This window comes from Ranitomeya imitator, chromosome 3, assembly GCF_032444005.1.
Source record: "Ranitomeya imitator isolate aRanImi1 chromosome 3, aRanImi1.pri, whole genome shotgun sequence".
NCBI classification, from domain to species: Eukaryota; Metazoa; Chordata; class Amphibia; order Anura; family Dendrobatidae; genus Ranitomeya; species Ranitomeya imitator.
Window position 1 is genome coordinate 794955130 of NC_091284.1, and position 27291 is coordinate 794982420.

At 45.2% G+C, this 27291-nt stretch overlaps 1 protein-coding gene across 2 annotated transcripts in view; it reads left to right on the forward strand.

The window, feature by feature from the left end:
- Positions 1-1273: 1273 nt before the first annotated feature.
- CEP126 (centrosomal protein 126) overlaps positions 1274-27291 on the forward strand; it is a 68275-nt gene continuing 42257 nt past the window's right edge. The window contains exons 1-4 of one of the 2 annotated variants that reach the window (XM_069759188.1): positions 1274-1506; positions 12457-12576; positions 23322-23467; positions 24593-24710. In XM_069759188.1, the coding sequence (XP_069615289.1) occupies positions 1448-1506; positions 12457-12576; positions 23322-23467; positions 24593-24710 (443 nt within the window). In that variant the 5' untranslated portion in view covers positions 1274-1447. Of the gene's footprint in view, positions 1507-12456; positions 12577-22985; positions 23178-23321; positions 23468-24592; positions 24711-27291 lie in introns of those variants that run through there. The other variant, XM_069759189.1, reaches the window with a different exon arrangement.

Below are 27291 nucleotides of genomic sequence, written 5' to 3' on the forward strand. Positions count from 1 at the left end.
TCATCCAGACACAGCAGGTTCAGGCCTGGAAATACAGACCCAGGGAAGCAGAGAAGATCAGACACAGTTTAACGGCCAAAAGTGCCGAGTAGCGCCATCTTAAAATGGTTCCACAAATGTTTTTAGCCCCACAACTTGCCTGAGAATTGTTATCATGGCGCCGGCAGCTGATGACTTTTGGGCAAAATCAAAACTGTTTTATGTTTTGTGTTTTTTTTTGCCTTTAACCTATTTTGTAACTTTTTAAAGCAAAAAACTCACATGTTCAATTAAAGTGTCGCAAAACGTACATATATAAAGCCACCTCCTCCCCCTGAAGGAATCGGGGTATATGGGTTCCAAAATGTTCAGAACTTTGTAAAAAAGTCGCCTTTAATGAATTAGGCGAACTTATCTGAAAACCCCAAACATCATCCGCTATGAAAAAAAAAGAAAAACAGAGAAATTTAAAAAAAAAAACAAGCTGTAAATTAAGAATAATATGGCGCAAATGGAAAACAGGTGAAAAGCGCAAAAAAAAAACGGCCAAAAAATGCTATAATAAATTGTTCCCTGAGTTCAGATCCTGTAGAAAGCAATTTGGAGGCTTCAGATCTATATTATTGTCCTTATGGACCTTAGTGTCCGTTCACATTAGCGTTTTGCGTGTTTGCGTCGGGCGCCGCAGCGGCGACGCATGCGTCATGCACCCCTATATTTAACATGGGGGGGGCGCATGGACATGCGTTGTGCTGCGTTGTGCGACGCATGCGTTTTTTTTGCCGCAAGCGTTGGGCGCAGAAAACGCAACAAGTTGCATTTTTTTTGCGTCCAAATTTCAGCAAAAAAGGACGCATGCGTCGCAAAACGCAGCGTTTTAGCGTGCGTTTTTATTTGCGTTGTGCGTTGCGTCACCGACGCAGCGGCGCACAACGCAAATGTGAACGTAGCCTTAAAGGGGGTTTCCACTACAGCTCAGAGTGATTGCCCTGCCTAAAACAGTTGCTGCTCAGCACCAATAACTGGGCTGCACCGTCAGGCCTTTCCTAATCGATAAACTGGGGAGACTGCTAAAAATAAAAATATCAGTCACTTGCTTTCTAGTTTCCTGCCAGCGCCAATGCGCATGCGCTATAGATCCTCCGACTCCATATGCTAACAGAGCATGCGCACGAGGCTTTTTTTTTTTTTTTTTTTTTTTTCACCGGAGCATGCGCAGTAAAATCATTAGTTATCTCCACCCTCCTCTCAGCCGGTGCATGCGCAATAGCCTTCTCCCGCCACCCTAGTACTCTAGAGCTGCGGCTCCATGGTAACCGGGAAGCCAAGACACACGTCAAGCGCTGCGGACACGGTCAGTACCGCGGGCTCATGTCCTCAGTGCGGACGGTGAGCGCTGCTGGCGACCTACCGATGGCCGGTCCCCGCCGCCCCCAGAACTGCCTGCTGTGCCCCTGCACTGTGAGGAATGTGTGACCGAGGAGGCGCGGAGGGCGCCATGCTGAGCCAGCGGAGCAGGAGCTGCTCGTATCCTTCCCGTGTTATAACAGTGCAGTGATGACGTCATTGCTGCGATTTGGGGGGTCTCTGGAGCTCTTCTCTGTGTTTTGTCTGGAATTTCCTGGGAAATAAAGGAGCTCATTGGGGATTATGGGTGGGAGAAGGGTGGACCCCCATATAATACACAGGATCCTCCCATATAATACACAGGATCCCCCCATATAATACACAGGATCCCCCCATATAATACACAGGATCCCCCCATATAATACACAGGATCCCCCCATATAATGCACAGGATCCCCCCATATAATACACAGGATCCCCCCATATAATACACAGGATCCCCACATATAATACACAGGATCCCCACATATAATACACAGGATCCCCCCATATAATGCACAGGATCCCCCCATATAATGCACAGGATCCCCCCATATAATACACAGGATCCCCACATATAATGCACAGGATCCCACCATATAATGCACAGGATCCCCCCATATAATGCACAGGATCCCCCCATATAATGCACAGGATCCCCCCATATAATGCACAGGATCCCCCCATATAATGCACAGGATCCCCCCATATAATACACAGGATCCCCCCATATAATACACAGGATCCCCCCATATAATACACAGGATCCCCCCATATAATGCACAGGATCCCCCCATATAATACACAGGATCCCCCCATATAATACACAGGATCCCCCCATATAATACACAGGATCCCCCCATATAATACACAGGATCCTCCCATATAATACACAGGATCCCCCCATATAATACACAGGATCCCCCCATATAATACACAGGATCCCCCCATATAATACACAGGATCCCCCCATATAATGCACAGGATCCCCCCATATAATGCACAGGATCCCCCCATATAATACACAGGATCCCCCCATATAATACACAGGATCCCCACATATAATGCACAGGATCCCACCATATAATGCACAGGATCCCCCCATATAATGCACAGGATCCCCCCATATAATGCACAGGATCCCCCCATATAATACACAGGATCCCCCCATATAATGCACAGGATCCCCCCATATAATGCACAGGATCCCCCCATATAATACACAGGATCCCCCCATATAATACACAGGATCCCCCCATATAATGCACAGGATCCCCCCATATAATACACAGGATCCCCCCATATAATACACAGGATCCCCCCATATAATACACAGGATCCCCCCATATAATGCACAGGATCCCCCCATATAATGCACAGGATCCCCCCATATAATGCACAGGATCCCCCCATATAATACACAGGATCCCCACATATAATGCACAGGATCCCACCATATAATGCACAGGATCCCCCCATATAATGCACAGGATCCCCCCATATAATGCACAGGATCCCACCATATAATGCACAGGATCCCCCATATAATGCACAGGATCCCCCCATATAATGCACAGGATCCCCCCATATAATGCACAGGATCCCACCATATAATGCACAGGATCCCACCATATAATACACAGGATCCCCCCATATAATACACAGGATCCCCCCATATAATGCACAGGATCCCCCCATATAATGCACAGGATCCCCCCATATAATGCACAAGATCCCACCATATAATACACAGGATCCCCCCATATAATACACAGGATCCCCCCATATAATACACAGGATCCCCACATATAATGCACAGGATCCCACCATATAATACACAGGATCCCCCCATATAATACACAGGATCCCCCCATATAATACACAGGATCCTCCCATATAATACACAGGATCCCCCCATATAATGCACAGGATCCCCCCATATAATGCACAGGATCCCCCCATATAATACACAGGATCCCCCCATATAATACACAGGATCCCCCCATATAATACACAGGATCCCACCATATAATGCACAGGATCCCACCATATAATGCACAGGATCCCACCATATAATACACAGGATCCCCCCATATAATGCACAGGATAACCTCATATAATGCACAGGATACCCCCATATAATACACAGGATCCCACCATATAATGCACAGGATCCCACCATATAATACACAGGATCCCCCCATATAATGCACAGGATCCCACCATATAATGCACAGGATCCCACCATATAATGCACAGGATCCCCCCCATATAATGCACAGGATCCCACCATATAATGCACAGGATCCCACCATATAATACACAGGATCCCCACCATATAATACACAGGATCCCCCCATATAATACACAGGATCCCCACCATATAATGCACAGGATCCCCCCATATAATACACAGGATCCCACCATATAATGCACAGGATCCCACCATATAATACACAGGATCCCCCCATATAATGCACAGGATCCCACCATATAATGCACAGGATCCCACCATATAATGCACAGGATCCCCCCATATAATACACAGGATCCCCACCATATAATACACAGGATCCCACCATATAATGCACAGGATCCCCACCATATAATGCACAGGATCCCCCCATATAATACACAGGATCCCCACCATATAATACACAGGATCCCACCATATAATGCACAGGATCCCCCCATATAATGGACAGCGAGAGCCGCTAACAGCCCCCGGGGTCACAGTCGGTAGCGGACCCCTCTTCTGCCCCCTCGCCCTCCTGGGGCTGTAACTTTACGTATCACAACCCGCAGTCTCCATCATTACCACATTGGGGTCCGCACGACTTTTTGACCTCTTTTTATTCCATTTTTTTTTTTTTTTTGGGGGGGGGGGGTGACCAAAAAATGTGATTCCGCCATTTTTATTGTTTTATTTTGGTTTCGATGTTCACTGTACGGGATAAATATCCTCATAGTTCATTAGTGCGGCTCTTTTACATCCCTGATATGGGAATGGTGTATTTATTTCTTACATTTTATCGACCTTTCTGGGAGAAGGAGTTGAAATGAAATTTTATGCGTTACATACATATATATCTAAGTTTTTGGCAAAGCCAGCTCACGGCTTTGGATCCAACATCCAACCTGTGGTTACAGTTCACACATGTAAAGAAAAAACTTTTTGTTTCTCCAGCGATCAGTCCAATAGTAGAGTAAAATATACTTTTATTTAACCATTAAAAAGTTCCAGATTTCTTCAGTAACAGTATTGCATACATTCAATCCCCTATGGACGACATGTTTCGACACCACATGTGTCTTCCTCCAGGTCTTTCTCTACCTGGAATTTTTGCTGGCGCTGCTCCTACATTTTTCCTATAGGCTATGTGCACACATTGCGGATTTGATGCGTTTTTTATGCGGATATACTGCAGATTTTGTGCGTATTTCTTGCATTTTTACTCCTGCGGATTTCTATAATGGAATGGGTACAAAAACACTGAAGATCCGCACAAAAAAAAGAACATGCTCCTTCTTTTAATCCGCCGCGTTTTCCGTGCGGAATTTTCCGCACCATTAGCACAGCATTTTTTTTTCGATAGATTTACATTATACTGTAAATCACTTGCGGATCTGCAGCGTTTGTGCGCGGAAAAAACCCCCGCTGCGGATCCGCAGTAAATCCACAACGTGTGCACATAGCCTTATACACTGAGCAAAAATCTAAACTCACCATTTGTGTTTTTGCTCCTAGTTTTCATTTGCTGAACTCAAAGATCTGAGGGTCTGTGCAGATGGTCAGGAATCGGCAGCTCTTTAGACGCAGCACATGTCCGCTGCATCCAACGCGATGCCGGCTATTGAACGCAGGTGACTCCGCATGTGTTCACTGAGCCGTACGGAATCACCAAGCCGATACATTGGGAGAAATTTATCTTGTGAGGCTCGCGTCTCTGGAAGATAAATTGACATGCTGCGGTCTGGAAAGACGCGCCGCATGTCAGTCTCCGTGGGTGATCCATGGGCGTCTGTGGACCCATAGTAGACATGGGATTTCTTGACCTCTAATCCATGCTGTGACATTTGGACGCTGCAGATGTAGGCAGCATCCAACCCACAGCGTTTACTGATCGTGTGCACATACCCTAAGGCTGTGTGCACACCATGCGTTTTTTTTTCTGCGCGGAAATTGACCAAAAACGCAATGGAATCCTAATGTAAGCTAAATCTATGACAATCCTGAAGTGCTGTGCATGTGATCAGTAAATTTTTGTCAGTATTTGCAGTGCGTTTTTTTTTTCTGCAGCATGTCATTTCTTTTTGTGTTTCTGCACCCATTGACTTCAATTGAGTCAGTCAAATCCGCAGCAAGAACGCAGGTATTAAAATGTTTGCGGATTTGCTGAGTTTTTGTTTTGCGTTTTACCAGCTTCCTATGGGGTTTCCCACGCTGTCATCTGTGTGACACCGTGGGAAACATCGGCGCGGTTGTTCTCATTGGCGGTAACGCAACAGACAGTAAGACCGCCGGTCACTGCGCTGGGGGATCATGCTGGCAGATGTCAACGTGACCCTGCAGCTGTGAGTGACCCACAAGCATGGACCGATGAGACTACTGCTACCATCAGGGTACGTGATGGGAGACGTAGTCCCAACTGCCTGTGCTCATAGTTTAAAAAAAAAAAAAGTTAAATTACATATTCAAATAAAAATTTAAAAAAACGTTATACTCACCTAACACCAAATCACCGATCCCCTCGTCTCCTAGAAATAATGTAAAATAATAAACCAACATAGACTCACCTGTCCCCCATAGTCCATGTAATCCGAGAGTCCCACGGCGATCTCACATGTCGAACAGTCACATCGGGAGATGTGATCGCTCTACAAGGCCGCGGCGATACACTGACAGGAGGTAATCGCTCCCGCGGTGGATCACTAAGCTGCCGTGGGACTTCACCAGAGTTCATCAGCTGATCAGCTCTGGTGATCTCACTTACGGCACCACTGCTGCGTGGGAAAGTTCTGATGTGACTGCTCTCAAAGGGATCAGGACCGTCGTGGGACATTATGGATTATCTTCTCGGCGGACTAGCCTGTGGGCTTGATGTCACCTGACAAAACAAAGGTGACATCAACCCCACAAATATGAACCCCACTTGCCACCACTACAGGGCAAGTGGGAAGAGCGAGTCTAAGCGCCAGAATTGGCGTATCTCATAGATGCGCCTTTTCTGGAGTGGCTGAGAGCTGATATTTTTAGTCTGGGAGGGGCCAGTACCCATGGCCCCTTCCTAGGCTATTAATATTAGCCTGCAGCTGTCTGCCTAGCTTTTGCTGGTTAGATTTTATATGTAAATTTTTTTTCTGGGGTCCCCCTGTAAACTATCCAGTAAAGGCTAAGCAAATAAGCCTGGGAACCTTTATGGCTATTGGCTCCTTCCCAGAATATTAACAGCAGCCCCCAGCAGTCGGCTTTCCCTCTGCTGGTTATTAAAATTATGCGGGCGCCCACGCAATTTTTTTTTTCATTTTTTTTTCTTTTAAACTAACAGTTGCTGTCTGGTAACAGCCTGTGTACATTCGTTCTGTTAAAACTCCTACATAGGCTCAGTAGTGAGGGTGTCAGGCTGACACCTTTTCATTACTAAGCCTAGAGTTAGGTGTCAATGACAGCTGCTGACACTAAACCCTACTACTGCATCACCATAAAAAAAGGTGTTGAACCAAAAAATTACATCACAAAACTTTAAAAAAAAAAAATCTTTATTTAGCTGAAACAAAGAACATTCATTGCTGTACAAAAACGCATGCAAAAACCATTTTTGCAGCCAAAACCTCCTTTTTGTAAGGAGCTTAAACTTTGCATAAAAAGCAGCAAAAACACGATGTGTGAACATAGCCTTACAGTGTTTTGTCAAATTAGTCATCTCGTATGAAGCCCCACCATAGGTATATGAGCATAGCAGATAGATGGGGGCCATAAGGAGCCTCGTGGCTGCCGTGACATTGCCATTGGCACCCCCCAATCATGTTCCAGACGGGCAATGCGTATTTGAAATTCGCTTCCCCCATTCTGAACCTCCTAAACGGGCCTGTCATAATTGGCAGCATCTAAAAGGTTAAACTGTGGCCCTTGGAGCCGACTCCGGTGGTAGACGTTCCTCTCAGATGCCGGCGGTTGCGCCGTATGGGGGGCGGCTCAGTTCCGGAAACCCCTCCAAATGTACAGCGCTCTGATATGCTGCACATGTATGGCAGATGTTGCACATTTATACCTGGGCAGAGCGGCCCCCCAGGCGATGTGGCCCCCCAGGCGATGTGGCTTCAGCACTTGCCTAAATTTGCCTAAATTTGATACCAATATAGATAAAGGACTATCCCACCTCCAACATTTATCATCTATTCTCAGCATAGGGGACAAATGTCTGATGGGGGTCTGACTGCTGGGACCCCAAACTATCATGAGAAATGGGGCAACGTGTCACTGTTCATGAGAAAATAACTTTCTCATCTATTATTAGAGACAGTCCGCGTCTCATCGCAGTGTCAGCTGTTTTGACGGCAACAACAATTCCGTAAATGGGATGGAATCTGCCACCTAAGTGTTCGAAGAGCCTTAAAGAGGTATTCCCATCTCCAAGATCCTATCCCAGTACGTAGTAGGTGTAATAATAATATTAGTAATTACCTCCAGTTAGCAATGTAGTATAATTATTTTCACTATGTCACTTACCCCATGTGCAGGGCATTGCTTAGGTATTCATGGTTATGACCACTAATGGCTAACTCACAATATGAGTGGTCGTAATCATGGATGCCTAAGCTAATTGTAGTGCAGCGATAGCACCCTATGCAGTGATGAGGCTGTGACCCAGCAAATTTCAAATCAAAAATCTCTGTGTTCAACTCACAAAACACAGCACACGATATCCTCCGGATCGCAGCCGGGAACCATATCCTCTGGAATACAGCCAATACACATGCCAGTCCACTTTCGTGATCAGTTGCCGTGGGCGACTGCACCGCCGTGTTAATGTTCAACTGACAGCACTACACAGTACACGATATCCTCCGGATCGCAGCCGGGAACCATATCATCTGTATTGCAGCTGATAAACACGCCAGTCCACCTCCTGAGACTTGTTGCCATGGGAGACTTGACCGCTGTGGGTGCCAGGCTTTCCAGCTGCCTTGGCTGTTTGGCTCCACTTGCCTATGTTGCCTCACACAGGTGGAGCTCTGCAGAGCCTTCTGCTCTGTACTCCTCCAAACACCAGACTGACACTGAACCTGACAAATCCAAACCCATTACTGCAGTGATTTTAACTGGAATCTGTGGCCTTCAGCCACATGGAAAACCCGGGCCAGGAATGAAACAGACTGCACTTCTACCATCCTGTAGTTTGTTTCAAAACACAAAAGCCCAGAGCAGGTTTTCCCTAAATCTGTCTAAGTTGCCCAAGACTAACACTTTTTATTCCGCATTGCAATCACAGCTACGCCTGTGACTGCACATTGTGTCCACATAAACGGAATTTTAAAGGGATTGTCTGGTGAAAACGTAGGGTTTGCAATAACTTAATGATCAGTGGGGTGGGTGGGGGCGATTGCAGGGACCCCCACTGATTGCCACTTTTTAGAATGGAACGGCAGTGCACATGCTCAGCCTGCGAACCTTTCACTTGCCACCCTGCTCTTGGCTTTTTTCCGGTAGCCTGATTGAGAATGGATGTAGCAGTCGGGCGTCTGACCCTTTTGTAACCATGATTAATTTCCCAGATTTCCCCACCTGTGCAGCCCCTGGCAGTCGGACCCCCACCGATCGGCAGGTTATCACTTATCCTGCACATATAGAACAAAGGTCCGGCCTGCCCGGATTATCACAATGTGTTAGTGAGGGAGGCCTGAGCTCACAGAGCATTGCCTGGATACATTTATTGCAAACACTAAAACACAAGTGGATAAACACAAGAGAACTTTTCCCCATCTCTTCCTAGTGAGGTTTGGCTGTTAACCCTTTTGAGACCAACTGTGCCGAAAACCAGGAGAACCATTCCAAGGGTGGGGAAATGCCGGAAAAAAAGCAATTGCACTATTGTTTTTTGTTGGTGTTTTTTTACAGCGTTCATTGTGCTATAAAAGTGACCTGCAAAATGATCATACTACACTGTGTGCAGAATTATTAGGCAAGTTGTATTTTGATCACATGATACTTTTTATACATGTTGTCCTACTCCAAGCTGTTTAGGCTTGAGAGCCAACTACCTATTAAGTAAATCAGGTGATGTGCATCTCTGTAATGAGGAGGGGTGCTGTCTAATGACATCAACACCCTATATAAGGTGTGCTTAATTATTAGGCAACTTCCTTTCCTTTGGCAAAATGGGTCAGAAGAGAGATTTGACGGGCTCTGAAAAGTCCAAAATTGTGAGATGTCTTGCAGAGGGATGCAGCAGTCTTGAAATTGCCAAACTTTTGAAGCGTGATCACCGAACAATCAAGCGTTTCATGGCAAATAGCCAACAAGGTCGCAAGAAGCGTGTTGGGCAAAAAAGGTACAAAATAACTGCCCATGAATTGAGGAAAATCAAGCGTGAAGCTGCCAAGATGCCATTTGCCACCAGTTTTGCCATATTTCAGAGCTGCAACGTTACTGGAGTAACAAAAAGCACAAGGTGTGCGATACTCAGGGACATGGCCAAGGTAAGGAAAGCTGAAAAACGACCACCTTTGAACAAGAAACATAAGATAAAACGTCAAGACTGGGTCAAGAAATATCATAAGACTGACTTTATGGACTGATGAAATGAGAGTGACTCTTGATGGGCCAGATGGATGGGCCGGAGGCTGGATCAGTAAAGGGCAGAGAGCTCCACTCCGACTCAGACGCCAGCAAGGTGGAGGTTGGGTACTGGTATGGGCTGGTATCATCAAAGATGAACTTGTGGGACCTTTTCGGGTTGAGGATAGAGTGAAGCTCAACTCCCAGACCTTCTGCCAGTTTCTGGAAGACAATTTCTTCAAGCAGTGGTACAGGAAGAAGTCGGTATCGTTCAAGAAAAACATGATTTTCATGCAGGACAATGCTCCATCCCATGCCTCCAACTACTCCACAGCGTGGCTGGCCAGTAAAGGTCTCAAAGAAGAAAAAATAATGACATGGCCCCCTTGTTCACCTGATCTGAACCCCATAGAGAACCTGTGGTCCCTCATAAAATGTGAGATCTACAGGGAGGGAAAACAGTACACCTCTCGGAACAGTGTCTGGAGGCTGTGGTGGCTGCTGCACGCAATGTTGGTCGTAAACAGATCAAACAACTCATAGAATCTATGGATGGAGGCTGCTGAGTGTCATCATAAAGAAAGGGGGCTATATTGGTCACTCATTTTTTGGGGTTTTGTTTTTGCATGTCAGAATTGTTTATTTCTAAATTTTGTGCAGTTATATTGGTTTACCTGGTGAAAATAAACAAGTGAGATGGGAATATATTTGGTTTTTATTAAGTTGCTTAATAATTCTGCACAGTTATAGTTACCTGCACAAACAGATGTCCTCCTAAGATAGCCAAATCTAAAAGAAAACCACTCCAACTTCCAAAAATTCTGTAATGCATTCTGTAATGCTGTAGATAAGCCACCGATGTAACCTGAAATATAAGAAAAACAGGTTATATTATACTCACCCAGGGGCGGTCCCGGTCCGATCCGATGGGCGTTGCGGTCCGGGGCCTCCCATCTTCATGCGATGACGTCCTCTTCCTTGCTTCTGTCGCAGCTCCGGCGCAGGCGTACTAATTTGCCCTGTTGAGGGCAGAGTACTGCAGTGCGCAGGTGCCGGGAAAGGTCAGAGAGGCCCGGCGCCTGCGCACTGCAGTACTTTGCTCTACTCTTAATAGGGCAAATCAGTGCGCCTGCGCCGGGCCCGCGACAGAAGCAAGGAAGAGGACGTCATCGCATGAAGATGGGAGGCGCTGGACACTGGACCGCGACGCCCATCAAACCGGGTCGCACCAGGACCGTGCCTGGGTGAGTATAATCTAACTTGTTTTTCTTATCTTTCAGGTTACATCTGGGGCTTATCTACAGCATTACAGAATGCATTACAGAATGCTGTAGATAAGCCCCTGATGGCGGTGGCCGCAGCTTATAGACGAAAAATGAGATGACAGATTCCCTTTAAAATAAAGCCTTTTGTAAGGATAGGAGCTAGAGATGAGTGAATCGATTTCCAGGACACTGGGCCAGTGGCCACATCAGTAGCCCGTGACCACTGAAAGGAAGGCCTACGATCCGCCTCTTGCCTGCTTAAATAACCAGCTCTTCTCTTGACTAGCCGGCCTGGCACAACGTGATTTGCATGCATCATGACGCACAGAGTGGCAGCAGTGGTTCTTGGCTTACTTCTTGCATTTGTAAGACACCCTTCCCTCTTTTGGCATCAAGCCCCCCACACATTTAACATTATCGTTTTGTCCCTTTAAATTTGCATGTTGTTGGCACTTTGGCCATTGATCAGGAATGTGCCTTCTTCTTGTTGGGGCAACTATGGGCCCAAAAGTGCTTCTCCCCATGCTGGACTCCTATATCTCGTGTATGATCGGCTAAAGTGCCAGATTCATCAGACAGCGGCATTTTAGATACAGGTCATTGATTAATTAGTGGGTGCAGTCTCCATAAGTGCTGGAAGGTACTTGCTCTGTCCTGTAGACAGAACATGTCGCCGCTGATCCTAGTTGATGGGTCTTTCTCCCAAAAGTGCTGCCAACACTTCGAGCCCCCGAGATCTCCAGTGATCCCCCGAGATCTCCAGTGATCCACCACCCTGGGGCACATGGTGATGCCTACATCTTAAGTGGCGGCACCCACCTCTGCACATGGTTGGTCAGACACAGGCGTGCCGTCTTCTCACACGTTTATGGTAGAATGTTCACGACATATCAGTTTTTCCTTAGATCCCTCCTTGTCCCGCTCCTCCGTTATTACTCACGTTGACAGTGACTTTTGCCATTAGTCTCTGCACGGTCAGCACTGATGTCAGTGTGTATAATGATTATTATTTGTGTGTGACGAGACCTTAACCTCATTTACTGTAAGAAATCATAAAACCCCGCATGAGGTCGATTTAGAGGAAGAACGGCTGGCTTTACTGGAAGATCAAAAAATCATTAGACAGCGGGCGCATAAATTATCAGTGGAGACAAATCGGCGAAGAAAGTAAGTAGTTGTTTTCATTCATGTGACACAAAGTTCAGGTGCTGTCTCAATTCTCCTGTAACTTGCCATCCATTCTTCAGAGGCTGGTTCCTCTTTACCAGCATTCCGTCAGAACTATAAGTGTTAGAACATCCTTACCCTCACTTTTATGCACACAATTCCATTATCCATTGTCTTGCCTGTCCTGAACTGAAAGCTTTCCTCTCTACTATGCCTGTAGGCAGTTTGACCGATAAGAAAGCTGGAACATAGAGACAAAGATGTCCTCCACTTCCTGTCCAGAGACAAAGACCCGCCCCCTTTTACTGCGCGGAGACAAAGACCCGCCCCCTTTTACTGCGCAGAGACAAAGACCCGCCCCCTCTTACTGCGCAGAGACAAAGACCCGCCCCCTCTTACTGCACAGAGACAAAGACCCGCCCCCTCTTACTGCACAGAGACAAAGACCCGCCCCCTCTTACTGCACAGAGATAAAGACCCGCCCCCTCTTACTGCCCAGAGACAAAGACCCGCCCCCTCTTACCGTTCAGGGATAAAGACCCGCCCCCTCTTACTGCCCAGAGATAAAGACCCACCCCCTCTTACTGCAGAGAGGCAAAGACCCACCTCCTCTTACTGCAGAGAGACAAAGACCCGCCCCCTCTTACTGCAGAGAGACAAAGACCCGCCCCCTCTTACTGCAGAGGCAAAGACCCGCCCCCACTTACTGCAGAGAGACAAAGACCCACCTCCTCTGACTGCAAAGAGACAAAGACCCGCCCCCTCTTACTGCAGAGGCAAAGACCCGCCCCCACTTACTGCAAAGAGGCAAAGACCCACCTCCTCTTACTGCAGAGACAAAGACCCGCCCCCTCTTACTGCAGAGACAAAGGCCCGCCCCCTCTTACTGCAGAGGCAAAGACCCGCCCCCACTTACTGCAAAGAGGCAAAGACCCGCCCCCTCTTACTGCACAGAGACAAAGACCCGCCCCCTCTTACTGCAGAGACAAAGACCCGCCCCCTCTTACTGCAGAGACAAAGACCCGCCCCCTCTTACTGCACAGAGACAAAGACCCGCCCCCTCTTACTGCACAGAGACAAAGACCCGCCCCCTCTTACTGCACAGAGACAAAGACCCGCCCCCTCTTACTGCACAGAGACAAAGACCCGCCCCCTCTTACTGCACAGAGACAAAGACCCGCCCCCTCTTACTGCAGCGACAAAGGCCCGCCCCCTCTTACTGCAGAGACAATGGCCCGCCCCCTCTTACTACCCAGTAGTGAGCATGTGCAACCGCCACTTATAGGAAGTGAATAGAGCAGTGGTTGCACATGCTCACAGGGAACTGTGGATACTGGATATTCTGTATGTTGTTTGTGGGACAACCTGTTTCTGGATTAAGGGGTTAATACATTAATGTCACAGTCCTTTCCATCCACATAAAACATGACAGTCCATGAGGGACGTGTATTACAGCTTTGTAATGTGAGAATTCTGTTTTTTTTTTTTGTTTTTTTTCACATAGCGGATCATCCTCATCTGTCTGCCATGTTTCTGGCTATTTCACTGCCCTCTAACAATAACAGTTTCTTTCCTTGCTTGATTGCTGGCTTGTGTCCCCCGCCAGCCTGTAGTCCTGCCACACATGGCCTGTCTGTGACGCCCTGGCAGGACGCCGTGTTTACTCACTGTGGCCTACCTCCCATGGCGAATCATTACAGTCACAAGTATTGGCACCAAGATGGCAGTGTGTCACGGCCTGGACTGGAGCCACACTGAGGATTTTATGTGGACAAATCTGATGTAAATTATCCAATTAGATGTCCTGAAAAGTCAGATGCCGGTTATATTGTGCCGGACCTACAGGAGGAGGACACTTGTATTACATTTATATGTAGAATATAATAAAGTAAAGCATGCCGTCATTGTGACTTTTCAGATACGCCATTGTGTGTACATGAGGAATAACTCTACTTCTGGCCATTATATGACTTGTATCCTACCAATTTTCCCTTTTGCAGGCTCTAGTTCTAATTGTCAGTTAACCCTGAGCTAGTGGATGGAGACTAGCTCTTATACTGACATCCATCCACAGTACACACACGCAGGAAACAGTCCTGCACATAAGCATGGAGGACATTATGCTACAGTACTTAGCAGTGTAGCTGTGAATCCAGATCTGCCATGAGATAAAACTAGAAAGCCGCAGAAGTGGTCTGTGTCTGATTTTTTAATTCTGCTCCATCTTCTTCCTCTCACCCATCCACAGACTTCAATAGCCATCTCAAAAAAAGTGTGAACATGCCTGGTACTACAGCTCCAGGTCATTATGATCATAACTATAATTTTTTTGTGTTTTACTACTTTAAAATAAAAAAATACAAATAAATACATATATATATATTTTTTATCAGTTCATTCTGAGACATTGGACTTGGCACCCTAAAAACAGTGGCCAACCCCTTCTTAATTGCAGCAGTGCCCCATGTAAAGTAAACACCATGTACCCTCCCCTCCTGTTCTGGAGCCGTTGCAGCAATGTCAGCGCCGTGTCTGCCATTGTCCATATGACAGGGTTATGTCACGTGACCACTGCAGCCCATCATCTGTTGATTGACTGCAGCGCTCATGTGGCATAACGATGTCAGGGAGCATCTGCAGACGCAAAGCCAACAACGCTGGAACGAGACCGACGGGAGGTGACTGTGATGTTTGTCTTTGGCATGGGCACTGTTACATTTAATGGGAGTCCGTCCCCCCCAAAATGCATTATAAGCGGGCTATACAGTATTGTAGGGGGCTTAGCCCGCTATATCAACCACATTAGCACTGCACCTGTTACTGGTAACGTGCCTGAGAAAATGACTTACAGCTTTTATGCAAACGAGGACCCAACGCCTGACGTGGCCAGAAGTTTGGCGCCCCGTTACCCTCCTCATTTGCATATTGGTGCCCTTCCGCCACTTCTAGAAGCCATGTAGACTCCCAAGCAGCCTCCTGGGAGTTGCGGATCACCTTTCTTGCAGTGATTTTGCGGCCGGGGCACGTGCCGGTGAAGGGTTACTCCCGGAAGATAGAGTATCCTGTACGGCCTATTGTTACACTAATGCTTTTAGAAAGTATAAAGCATTCATTAGCCGAGAGATGCTGAAACCTACACTGTAACACAACAATCGCCTTTGTACAATTCCGGCTCGTTTGCTATTAATGTGACGGTACGTCGCCAACGCCGCGGTGAAGATAATGCAGAAATGAATAATTCCCTGCCATCATCTCCCATGCAGATGCCTTAAAATATAAATCTGGGGATTAGTAAGAGAGTTTATTACATATATACACCGCTACCATGACCAAAAATTCTAAGTAGTACATTGAGTTTACACGCACCGCTCCTGACAAACTTTTTTTTTTTTTGTAAATTTTTCATCCGCCATGAAATAACAAATCTGGAACATCGTTTTGTACATCTCTGCATTTTATCGTTCCTCTGATATTCTGCCTACAAATTTACAAATAAATTGACAATTGGGTGTTACCAGTTAGGGGAGAGACCCTGAACGCCGTAAAACTCTGCAATCACTGCTGACATTATTAGACTGTTTGGGGGAGACATGCTATTTTTGACAAGGGAAATGGTAATCACCAATTTTAAGTTTGTTCATACATTTCCTGGAGGAATAACAGAGGAATAACAAGGTTTAAGAAAAGGAGATCCAGAATTGTCAGTTCATGGTAAATGCAATTGTTTGCTAAAACATGTGTGGTAGGAGAGGAGAGAAGACAGGTCTAATTAAAGGGAAATGTAAATTGAAACTCCATTGATCCTCTGGTGGAGCCATTGTTTTGTTGATTTTGGGATATGTTCGGGTCATTGTCGAGCTGAAATTCTTCTTCATCTTCAGCTTTTTAGCAAAATGTTATGATGCAAAATTCACTGATATTTGGAACTGTTCATAATTCTTTCCACCTGTGACTAAGGACCCTGAAAAACAACCCCAAAGCTTAATGCTGTCTCCACCATGCTGCACTGTGGGTATGGTATTCTTTTGGAAATGCACAGTCTTGGCCTTGCGTCAACATATCTTTTGGAATTATGGCCAAAAAGTTCCATCCTGGTCTCATCATACCATAACACACTTCCCCACATGCTTTTGGCTGACTTGATGTTGGTTTTGGCAAAACATAGCTGGGCTTGGATGTTTTTCTTTGTAAGAAGAGGCTTCTGTCTGACACCATACTCCACAGACCAGACATATGAAGAATGTAGGAGATTGTTGTCACATGAAGTGCACAACTAATGCTTGCCAGAAATTCATGCAGCTCCTTTAATGTTGCTGTTGGCATCTTCGCAGCTTCCCAGACCAGTTTTCTTTTTGTCTTTTCATCATGATGTCACTGTTGTGCCAAATTTGTACAATCTTCAATGTATTACGTGGTATAGCTATTGTCTTGGAAGGCTTTTACACTCTTCTCCTGACTGATAACAATGAGATCCCTTTGCTGTGTTGTAAGCTGTTGTAGAGGCCATGGCTTTTACTGTAAAATACAACTTAGAAGATGTCAGGAAACTTTGTACGCGGTTAATCAGAATCACTGTAAATGATGGCAGTCGTTCACTGTCTGGTATGTAATACGTGTACATGTGATTGGCTAATTCTGCACACAACCATATCCCCACTGTCATGTACTACATAACAGAGAGGTGATAAGTCAGTGGGGATCAAAAGACTATCCCAGGTCCCCTGTTTGATTGCAGTGGTAGTGCGCATATTTGATTATCTCTAATTTTCAGTTGTCTCTGAGCTAGTGAGTAGAGACTAGAGATGTCTCTGAAATACAGCACACTGAGACATGAGGGATTTCTGCTCTTCTGTCTCTATGTAACACATGTTCAGAAGCAGCTTGGAGGACAATATATAGCATTACTGAGCAGGGTAGCTGTGAATCCAGCACTGTTTGCAGAGAGTAGGATTGGTTCAATTGGCAGAGAGATGGGAAGAAATGACTCATAAATGGAGAAAGAAGCAGCTATCTCAGAAAAGATGTGATACAAAGTTTCACTTGTATTTTTGATTTATGTAAAGTTTCTTTAAATTACCGGAACCATTTCAATATTTTGTCTGTCCCATTGACAATGGTGTCACCTACAAAGCTACGTTTTCCAGCCGCATTGTCTCTACGTATAAGTGCGGAGTGCTAGGACACAGATGATTCACAGAATCCCCGAGCATTGCCGGCCATGTGCGCCTTCACATGACAGAGCCTGCAATAATCCGGGCTTGTGATAATTGTCATATTGTGTAAGGCATGTGCGATCACGGCTGTCATTCACTCCAGGCTCCCGGATTTCAGGCAGTGATCACTTAAGGCGGTCAGTACTGAAATAAGCCGTCCCCATAAACACAATTACGGAGAGCTAATTACAGGAGAAATATTTTGTCATCACTTTTCCTGAGTCACGGTGCAGTTGTCCTTCCTAGTGTGCGGCGCGCTGTGCCGGGCTTGGGCTTCTCCGGGGCTCGGCGTTACTTATTGTACTTGCAAATTCTGATTGAATGTGTAACAATATGAAGCACGGATATTATATAATGTAGTGATGAGCTGTCTCCGCACCAAACAATACTTACAATGGTATGAGAATGAAGAGACTTTAAAGACTTGCAGATTTAAAGGGAATCTGTCAGCAGGATTTCACCACCCAATATATTTTTGCGTAGCTCTGTATTTATCACCCACTTCTGCTTTTGGATTACAAACACTGATGTAAAATACTGACCAAATACTATCTAGCTTTCTAACTAATAAAATAATCTTATATACAGATAGATGTCAGTGATATATTAAATCAAAGCTCTGCTTGTATTGTTTTCTGTACTTTTTTTTAGCTAATAAATAAAAGAAGGAAAAAAAAAAGCCATGGGCCTCCCCCCCGCTCATCACAGCAGACGGATGCACACCTACTCTCATTGTGTTCCGGCTGCCGTGGTGAGCGGTCACGTTACTGATGTCACCGCTCATGACAGCCTCCAAATGTAGCATAGTCAGGGATCCTGATGGGACCTCCTTATTGTGGATTTACAGCAGACCCCTTCAGATTATTTTATTTTTTTTAATGATAATAAATGGGTAACAGAGGGTAATTGTCAGGGAGTGCCTTTCACAATTAAAGGACTTTTCTATAGGCGTGTGTTTCTTTTAACTACGGGGTTAGGAATGGGGGTGTCTGACAGATTCCTCTCCATTACTAACCCCTGTGGATTAGTAATGCATGCGCCATTGCTGGGACTGTTTAGGGCTGGTATGATTAGCTTGGGAAGGGGCCAATATCCATGGCCCCTTCCCAGCCTATTAATATCGGCCCGCATCTGTCTGCTTTGCTGGTTATTAAACATAATAATATTATGTGGGGTCCCCCACCCCACGTCTTTTTTTTTTTTTTTTTTGGAGTCTCCCCCTTTTAGTAACCAGTAAAAGCTAATCAGACAGCTGTGAGCTGATATTAATAGGCTGGAAAGATGCATAGATGGAGGCCCCTTTGTCGAATGATAACACCAGCCCCCAGCTGTGTGCTTTCCCTTAGCTGGTTGTTAAAAATAAAGGGGATCCCATCCAATTTTTTTTTTAATCTATTTGTCAAACACATATACAGTAAGGTACACGCTGACTGCAATAATGATATATGTCACTGACGTCTATCAATTCTATCTATGTATCCTATCTAGTCTATTGTGACGGTTTGGGCTGTGAATTTACTGTACTCGGCTGATGAAATGTTGAGATGAGTGAGTAAAAATCGGACGGCGCACACATGGTCCTTGTGTCGTGCGTTTTTTTTTTATTTATTTTTTCCTCGCACCCATTGAATGGCATTGGCGAGTGCAAACTGATTCTCGCAGACATTCACGGCACGCTGCGATTTTTATTTTTTATTTTTCTTTCTCAGTCCGATCCGAGCTGAGAACAAACTCGGATCAAATCATATTTGAGAAATGGAAAAAATATAATAAAATCATGTGAATAACAATAGAGATAATGTCGGTGATGAAACCTCGCCATTGAGACGTTTCATATTAGGGGTTACACCGGAGATCTAGGAATCTGAGTAATGACAAATGAATGTTCATTAGGATGAGTCGGCGCTTGTCTTGTAACGTAATACGGCTTATTACGGCTCATTATTCAGCAGAATGCGGTATTGCCATGTCTCCGGCTGCTCGGTACTGCCCTGTGCTATGTCACTGATGATCTCCTCCAGTAGATGTTGTCTGCCTACGTCCAGGGATGACCCTGCCTGGGGCCTACAGTACCGTCAGTACACTGTGTATCCGCCAGCTTCCCGGTGTCAGACTGTTATCACATTAGATTATTCACCGAAGCAGGGAAATGGATGGAGGTCGGACTGAATTTCGGGATTTTTCCTCTAGGCATCATATCCAAACTTTTAGTTGGGAGCTCAAGGCTTACTAAAAAGATCTCCTCTCCACGTCCAGTACATCTATCAGCCATAACATTACTGGAGTCTTCCAGTGGGAAGCCATTCCTATAAAAGAATCTAAAGCTATCCTTACTACCATAATCTGCACACATTCCCCACCCCCCGAGCTGTCTCCGCTGGACCAGAGGGGATGACGAGACGACCACCAGTGACCGAACCAGTGAGGCCACTGATTGGCTGCAGGGACAATTGATTACTGGTCGGAACATCCTCCGTTCCAGGAGACTGTTGACAGGGCAGAACCGGAGGTGTGGGGGGGCCCATGACGGCAGTAAGGATGCCTTTTTCTTTTTTTTTGCTTTATAGGTATGACCGATCCACCAGCACAATGTATCACAGCGGCTACACGATTTCAGCCATATATGTTTAACTCTGAAACGCTGCAGGATTTCAGTGAAAAACATGGTTTAATAGCCACAAAGGAGACTAATAGGACAGTCAGGTCCCCAGCGGCTTCTCCCCGTCTCCTGCCGTGGAGTGACGGGTCTCTCCCTATACAAGCACGCAGGGAGAGGCCTGCTACGTCCACCAGACGCAGTGTATTAGAGTTACACATATATGGCTGGAATCGGGCTGCGGGTGTCTGATACATGCTGCTCGTGGTTTGGGTGTCATGTATCAGCTGTCAGGTTCCCTTTAAAGTTGTCATGGGAAAGCTATGTCTATTATTATTATTATTTATCGGCCTTTGGTTAAATCTCGAGACATGGCAACTTGATGGATGAACGCTCTGTAGGGAGACCGATCTTGTGCAAGCCTAGATTGGTGAAGTCCTTGGTGGACCTATGGTATATTGATAGTATCAAGCCATCGATTGCTGGTCTTCCTCTTCGCTTTGTTTCTTCTATTCCATGATGTCCTTCTCCAGTGATTGCCTCTATTCCATGATGTCCTTCTCCAGTGATTGCCTCTATTCCATGATGTCCTTCTTCAGTGATTGCCTCTATTCCATGATGTCCTTCTCCAGTGATTGCCTCTATTCCATGATGTCCTTCTTCAGTGATTGCCTCTATTCCATGATGTCCTTCTTCAGTGATTGCCTCTATTCCATGATGTCCTTCTCCAGTGATTGCCTCTATTCCATGATGTCCTTCTCCAGTGATTGCCTCTATTCCATGATGTCCTTCTCCAGTGATTGCCTCTATTCCACGATGTCCTTCTCCAGTGATTGCCTCTATTTCATGATGTCCTTCTTCAGTGATTGCCTCTATTCCATGATGTCCTTCTCCAGTGATTGCCTCTATTCCATGATGTCCTTCTCCAGTGATTGCCTCTAATCCATGATGTCCTTCTCCAGTGATTGCCTCTATTCCATGATGTCCTTCAGTGATTGTCTCTATTCCACGATGTCCTTCTCCAGTGATTGCCTCTATTTCATGATGTCCTTCTTCAGTGATTGCCTCTATTCCATGATGTCCTTCTCCAGTGATTGCCTCTATTCCATGATGTCCTTCTTCAGTGATTGCCTCTATTCCATCATGTCCTTCTTCAGTGATGGCCTCTATTCCATCATGTCCTTCTCCAGTGATTGCCTCTATTCCATGATGTCCTTCTCCAGTGATTGCCTCTATTCCATCATGTCCTTCTTCAGTGATGGCCTCTATTCCATCATGTTCTTTTTCAGTGATGGCCTCTATTCCATCATGTCCTTCTCCAGTGATTGCCTCTATTCCATGATGTTCTTCTCCAGTGATTGCCTCTATTCCATCATGTCCTTCTCCAGTGATTGCCTCTTTCCCATGATGTCCTTCTCCAGTGATTGCCTCTATTTCATGATGTCCTTCAGTGATTGCCTCTATTTCATGATGTCCTCCTTCAGTGATTGCCTTCATTCCATGATGTCCTTCTTCAGTGATTGCCTCTATTCCATCATGTCCTTCTCCAGTGATTGCCTCTATTTCATGATGTCCTTCTTCAGTGATTGCCTCTATTCCATCATGTCCTTCTCCAGTGATTGCCTCTATTCCATCATGTCCTTCTCCAGTGATTGCCTCTTTCCCATGATGTCCTTCTCCAGTTATTGCCTTTATTCCATTATGTCCTTCTCCAATGATTGCTTTCGTCGTATAATATGTCCAAAGTAAGCAAGTCATAGCTTGGTGATCTTTGCTTCAAGTGACCTGTCTGGCTTGAGTTGTTACAAAATTGATTTGTTTCTTGCCATCCATGGTATTGATAGCACCTTTCTCCAGCATCTCTATATCTATAAAATATCTAAAAAAAAAAAGCCATACTTACTGCCGTTGTGCGCCCTCCCCACACGCACCTCCAGTGATGCTGCTTGGATGGTCTCCTGGAATTGAGACTTTTCCGCTGTCTGGTTCCCTTTGAAGGCTTAGTCTCATGAGTTCTCTTCAGGAGTGCAGCGTTCCTCTGCCTTCTGGGGGGCGGTGTGTTCCTGATGATTGACAGTTTGGACCGTGGCATGGCTGCACTGCTGGCCTGAACTATACCGTGGTTATTACCTGCCAAATGTGCCCCAAGGAAGGACAACAGAGTGACCGAGGCCCATCAACGAGAGACCTGAAGAAGGCAATGCTGGGTACAATAGGGAGTGGTGGCGCTATCGCTGTGTGCTGGGCTGTGTCTATCACCCGCCGTTATTGGCATGCCTTCTATAGAAGGAGGCCTGCGCTGGCAGACGCCCAGACAGTCGTGTCTGTCTGTACCGCGCACGTGTCTACATCGTGATGATATAACCTGTGAGTACAGTACGTTCTCTGTGAACATGACAATTAATGATCCTCCGCGCCGTGCTGCTGCTCCAGTACTGACACGTCAGTTGCAGAGGCGATCCGTGGCCATTATTTCTGAAGGTAAGATTCTCCTACGTTTTTATTTATTATTTTTTCTTTGTCCATAGCGACCATTCATGTATTTCGCGGCACAACCCTCCCAGCTGTCATTGTACCTCTGCCGGCGACGTGAGCTGGAATGTCACCCCGCAGACACCTCTGTCAATTTACGCCACATTTTATCTAGGGCTTTTTTGGAAATTTTACAAGGTGTTTACAAGAATGTGAGCTGCGAACAGGGTGTGAACCGCATACTTTATAGTCCTAGACGAGCCGAGACAGCGTCCCTCTGAATGAATCTGCCAGTGTGTAATGCTTCATGTTACTATCAGGTCTTGCGTTAATTTATTACTATGTTTCTGATTGTTGTTTTTGGGGTTTTTTTTATAGACGATTGTTGTGCTGATTCATTAGTAGACTTTATTATATATATATATATATATATATTTATATATATTTTTTTAATATATGATTAGAGCACTCGAGGAAAAACAACGAGAAGAAGAACAAAAGGAGCAGAAGTTCCGGGATGAAATTCTGCATCAAAGAAAATTAAAGCTTCAAGAAGCTACCGAAAAGTTCCAGCGAGCTCACCTCCCTCCGTCACAGCGCAGGAGACCTGGTCAGTGACTACTCTCGGCTCTCCATTTCTGAGAATTTGCTTTCTGCTGTCTTTAATTTTTTTTTTTTTTTTTTCATTTTTGCACTTTGTTGTCGTAGTTTACAATGACTCCATTCATTTACTGCACACAAAAAAAATCCCAGTGAGATCAAATGGTGAAAATCTAAAACACCATTTAATTTTGGATTTTATTTTTACTGCGTTCGTTATGCGGTAAAAATAATCAGGCGGTGTTATTCTCCAGGTTAGTACGGTTAGAGTGATGCCAAACTTGTATAGTCTTTTTTGTTTTTATATATTTTTTTTTAATATTTATTTTAAAAAATACTGTCGTCATATTCTGAGACCTGACAGTTTTTTTTATTTTTCCATCTGAGGCGCTAATTGTATATTTTGGTAGATTAGACTTTTGTGGTAATACTAATTTTTTTTTTTAATCTATTTATTTCTCACTTGGGGGAAAGGGGGATTCAAGCTTTTTTATGTTTTTTTTTTTTTTTTAAATAAACTACTCTTTTAACCCTTCACCCTGGGGACTTGAACCTGCCACCCGTATGATTGCTTGTTCAATATACTGCAGTCACCAGATGGGATGCGTAGATGCACAAAGACGGCTGCCATGAGAGTATTCAGCCGGCCTACAGCTGGCATGGTAACCCAGCAGCATCCTGCGATCGCTATGTCACACTGATTGCACCAGTTAAATACCACAGCAGCAATCAGAGCTCGGTCAGATCGCTGCCAGCTCTAGTTGTTGTTGTTACAAGCAGAAGCCAGCTGTATGACAGTACCCAGTATGGAGTGAGCTCAATCCCTTACTTGATCCATACATCCTCAATCTGCTCGCATCGTACAGTGACGTTTCCACACACAGTGTATGGAGCTGTAGGTGCAATGTATGGGCAGCACTTTCTTAAAGGGAAACATCATCCAGCAGTGATGCACAGGCTGACACGCTGTGAACGGAGGGGAACACCCAGCTGTGAAGTAGGACATCTCCGGTTTCACAGCTAACACCCACACTAGAAGGGGTTCTGCTCTGCCGCACCCACTGTATTGATTTCATAGGTCCCAATGGGAATATGTCCGTGTGATTATCGCTCATTTTATCCCTTTATTTTACAGCATATACCATTCACAAAAGGCCTACGCCAAGTCTTGAAAATGCACTTGAACAAATACAAGGATCCGTTCCCTCCACATATTACTACTTCTCCAATCACCGGAGCCCTAACAGCACAAGGTACGTTATATGTGTATATATGTATATGGGGCTGGGGCGCCACTACTAATGCAAATGCTGGTCTTCTTATTTGATCTGCCCTCATTTGGAATTTTATCTCTCTTACATCTATCTATCTATCTTCCATCCATCCATCTAACTATTATCTACAAGTGCTTCTCACTAAGTTAGAATATCACCAAAAATGTATTTATTTCAGTTCTTCAATACAAAAAGTGAAACTCCTATATTCTATAGAATCATTACAGAGTGATCTAATTCTAGAGTTTATTTCTGTTAATGTTGATGATTGTGGCTTACAGCAAATGAAAACCCAAAAGTCATTATCTCAGAAAATTAGAATACTTTATAACACCAGCTTGAAAAATTATTGTAAAATCTGAAATGTTGGTCTACTGAAATGTATATTCAGTAAATGCGCACAGTACTTGGTCGGGGCTCCTTTTGCATCAGTTACTGCATCAATGCGGCGTGGCATGGAGGCGATCAGCCTGTGGCACTGCTGAGGGGTTATGGAAGCCCAGGTTGCTTTGATAGCAGCCTTCAGCTCATCTGCATTGTTGGGTCTGGTGTCTCTCATCTTCCTCTTGATAATACCCCATAGATTCTCTATTAGTGATGAGCGAGTATACTCGTTGCTCGGGTGGTCTCTGAGTATTTATGACTGCTCGGAGAGTTAGTTTTCCTTGCCGCAGCTGCATGATTTGCGGCTACTATACAGCTTGATTACATGTGGGGATTCCCTAGCAACCAGGCAACCCCCACATGTACTCAGGCTGGCTAGTAGCTGTAAATCATGCAGCTGCGGGCAATGAAAACTAAATCTCCGAGCAGTCATAAATACTCGGAGGTCACTCCAGCAACGAGTACACTCGGCGAGTTTGCCGCCAATCAAGCCCAGTAATACTGTTATTTGTAATCAGGTATTGGTACTTTTGGCAGTGTGGACAGGAGCCAAGTCCTGCTGGAGAAGGAAATTACCATCTCCAAAAAACTTGTCGGCAGATGGAAGCATGAAGTGCTCTAATATTTCCTGGCAGACGGCTGCACTGACTTTGGTCTTGATAAAACACAGTGGACCTACGCCAGCAGATGACATGGCTCCCCAAACCATCACTGATTGTGGAAACTTCACACTAGACCTCCAGCAGCTTGGATTGTGGCCTCCACTCTTCCTCCAGACTCTGGGACCTTGATTTCCAAATGAAATGCAAAATTTACTTTCCAATCTGAAAACACCTTGGACCACTGAGAACAGTCCAGTTCTTTTTCTCCTTGGCCCAGGTTTGACACTTCTGGCGTTGTCTATTAGTCATGAGTGGCTGACAAAAGGCATGCGACACTTGTAGCCCATGTCCTGGATACGTCTGTGTGTGGTGGCTCTTGAAGCAATGACTCCAGCAGCAGTCCACGCCTTGTGACTCTCACACAAATTTTTGAATGGTCTTTTCTTAACAATCCTTTCCAGGCTGCGGTTACCCCAGTTTCTTGTGCACCTTTTTCTGCCACACTTTTACCTTCCACTCAACTTCCCACTAATATTCTTGGATACAGCACTCTGTGACCAGCCGGCTTCTATAGCAATGACCTTCTGTGTCTTACCCTCCTTGTGGAGTGTGTCAGTGACTGCCTTCTGGACATCTGTCAAATCAGCAGTCTTCCCCATGATTGTGGAGCTACTGAAAAACAGACTAAGGGACCTTTTTAAACACTTAGGAAGCCTTTGTGGGTGTTTTATTAATTATTCTAATTTACTGAGATAATGACTTATAGGTTTTCATTGGCTGTAAGCCATAATCTTCAACATTAACAGATATAATCACTGGAAATAGATCACTCTGTTAATAATAATAATAATAATAATAATAATTTTATTTATATAGCGCCAACATATTCCGCAGCGCTTTACAACTTATAGAGGGGACTTGTACAGACAATAGACATTACAGCATAACAGGAATACAGTTCAAAATAGATACCAGGAGGAGTGAGGGCCCTGCTCGCAAGCTACAAACTATGAGGAAAAGGGGAGACACGAGAGGTGGATGGTAACAATTGCTTTAGTTATTCGGACCGGCTATAGTGTAAGGCTCAGGTGTTCATGTAAAGCTGCATGAACCAGTTACCTGCCTAAGTATGTAGCAGTACAGACACAGAGGGCTAATACTGCATAAAGTGTATGAGAACATGATGCGAGGAACCTTTTTTTTTTTTTTTTTTTATAAATAGGCCACACAGGGATCGTTAGGTTAATGCATTGAGGCGGTAGGCCAGTCTGAACAAATGAGTTTTTAGGGCACGCTTAAAACTGTGGGGATTGGGGATTAATCGTATTAACCTAGGTAGTGCATTCCAAAGAATCGGCGCAGCACGTGTAAAGTCTTGGAGACGGGAGTGGGAGGTTCTGATTATTGAGGATGCTAACCTGAGGTCATTAGCGGAGCGGAGGGCACGGGTAGGGTGGTAGACTGATACCAGGGAGGAGATGTAGGGTGGTGCTGAGCCATGGAGTGCTTTGTGGATGAGGGTAGTAGTTTTGTACTGGATTCTGGAGTCATTACAAACAGAGTCTCTGTTTGTA